General features: G+C 64.5%; 1 protein-coding gene across 1 annotated transcript in view; it reads left to right on the top strand.

The window, feature by feature from the left end:
• LOC104393682 (digestive cysteine proteinase 1-like) overlaps nt 1-800 on the top strand; it is a 20,114-nt gene that overhangs the window by 11,196 nt on the left and 8,118 nt on the right. Inside the window, 2 exon segments of the mRNA XM_010003195.1 lie at nt 212-306; nt 386-547. Coding sequence (XP_010001497.1) covers nt 212-306; nt 386-547 — 257 coding nt within the window.

Here is an 800-nt window from a genome sequence, read left to right as displayed (position 1 = left end):
GGTGTCCTGCCCCCAGCAGCTGGGAGGGTCACCCCCACCCAAGGGGGGTGTCAGGGTCCTGCAGGTTTGTTGCTGCACCCACCCCCCAGCACCAAGCCCTGCGCTGCCTCTGGGAGCCCAGCCCGTCCTCCACTCCTGCCTCCATGTCCCTTCCTCCTGCCCTCACCTCCTGCTGCCCCCACAGCCTCTCACTGCACCCCAAAACTCTCCCCAGGTGCCGTCACCCCCGTCAAGGACCAGGCTGTCTGTGGCTCCTGCTGGAGCTTTGCTACCACGGGGGCCATGGAGGGGGCCCTTTTCCTCAAGGTGAGAGCAGGGACGGGCCCCACGGCCGGGCTGTCTGGAGGGTGCTGGTCCCCGTCCCCACGACGTGTCCCCCCCGCAGACTGGGGTGCTGACCCCCCTGTCCCAACAAGTCCTGATCGACTGTTCCTGGGGCTTCGGGAACTTTGCCTGTGACGGGGGCGAGGAGTGGAGAGCCTACGAGTGGATCAAGAAACACGGTGGCATCGCCAGCACCGAGTCCTACGGGCCCTACCTGGGGCAGGTGAGGGTGGCAGCCCCACTCAGGAGGGGCTGCAGTGCAACCCCCTCCTCAGTTCTTCTGAACAGCAGCAGATGGAGGCTCAGCTTTGATTTAGGATACTGCTTCTGAGCTGATCCAGTCTCTCCTTCTCCCTCGCCAGGGTGGGTTGTAGCCCCCCTTCCTGTCCTGGGACATGTTCAACCTGAAGAGAAGGCTCCAGAGAGACCTTAGGGCACCTTCCAGTGCCTGAAGGGGCTCCAGGAAAGCTGGGGAG

The sequence above is a fragment of the Chaetura pelagica genome, unplaced genomic scaffold (genome assembly GCF_000747805.2).
Source record: "Chaetura pelagica isolate M959 unplaced genomic scaffold, ChaPel_1.0 scaffold2088, whole genome shotgun sequence".
Taxonomy (NCBI): Eukaryota; Metazoa; Chordata; class Aves; order Apodiformes; family Apodidae; genus Chaetura; species Chaetura pelagica.
Note: the sequence above shows the minus strand (reverse complement) of the source record. Positions and strands in the feature narration are given on the sequence as shown.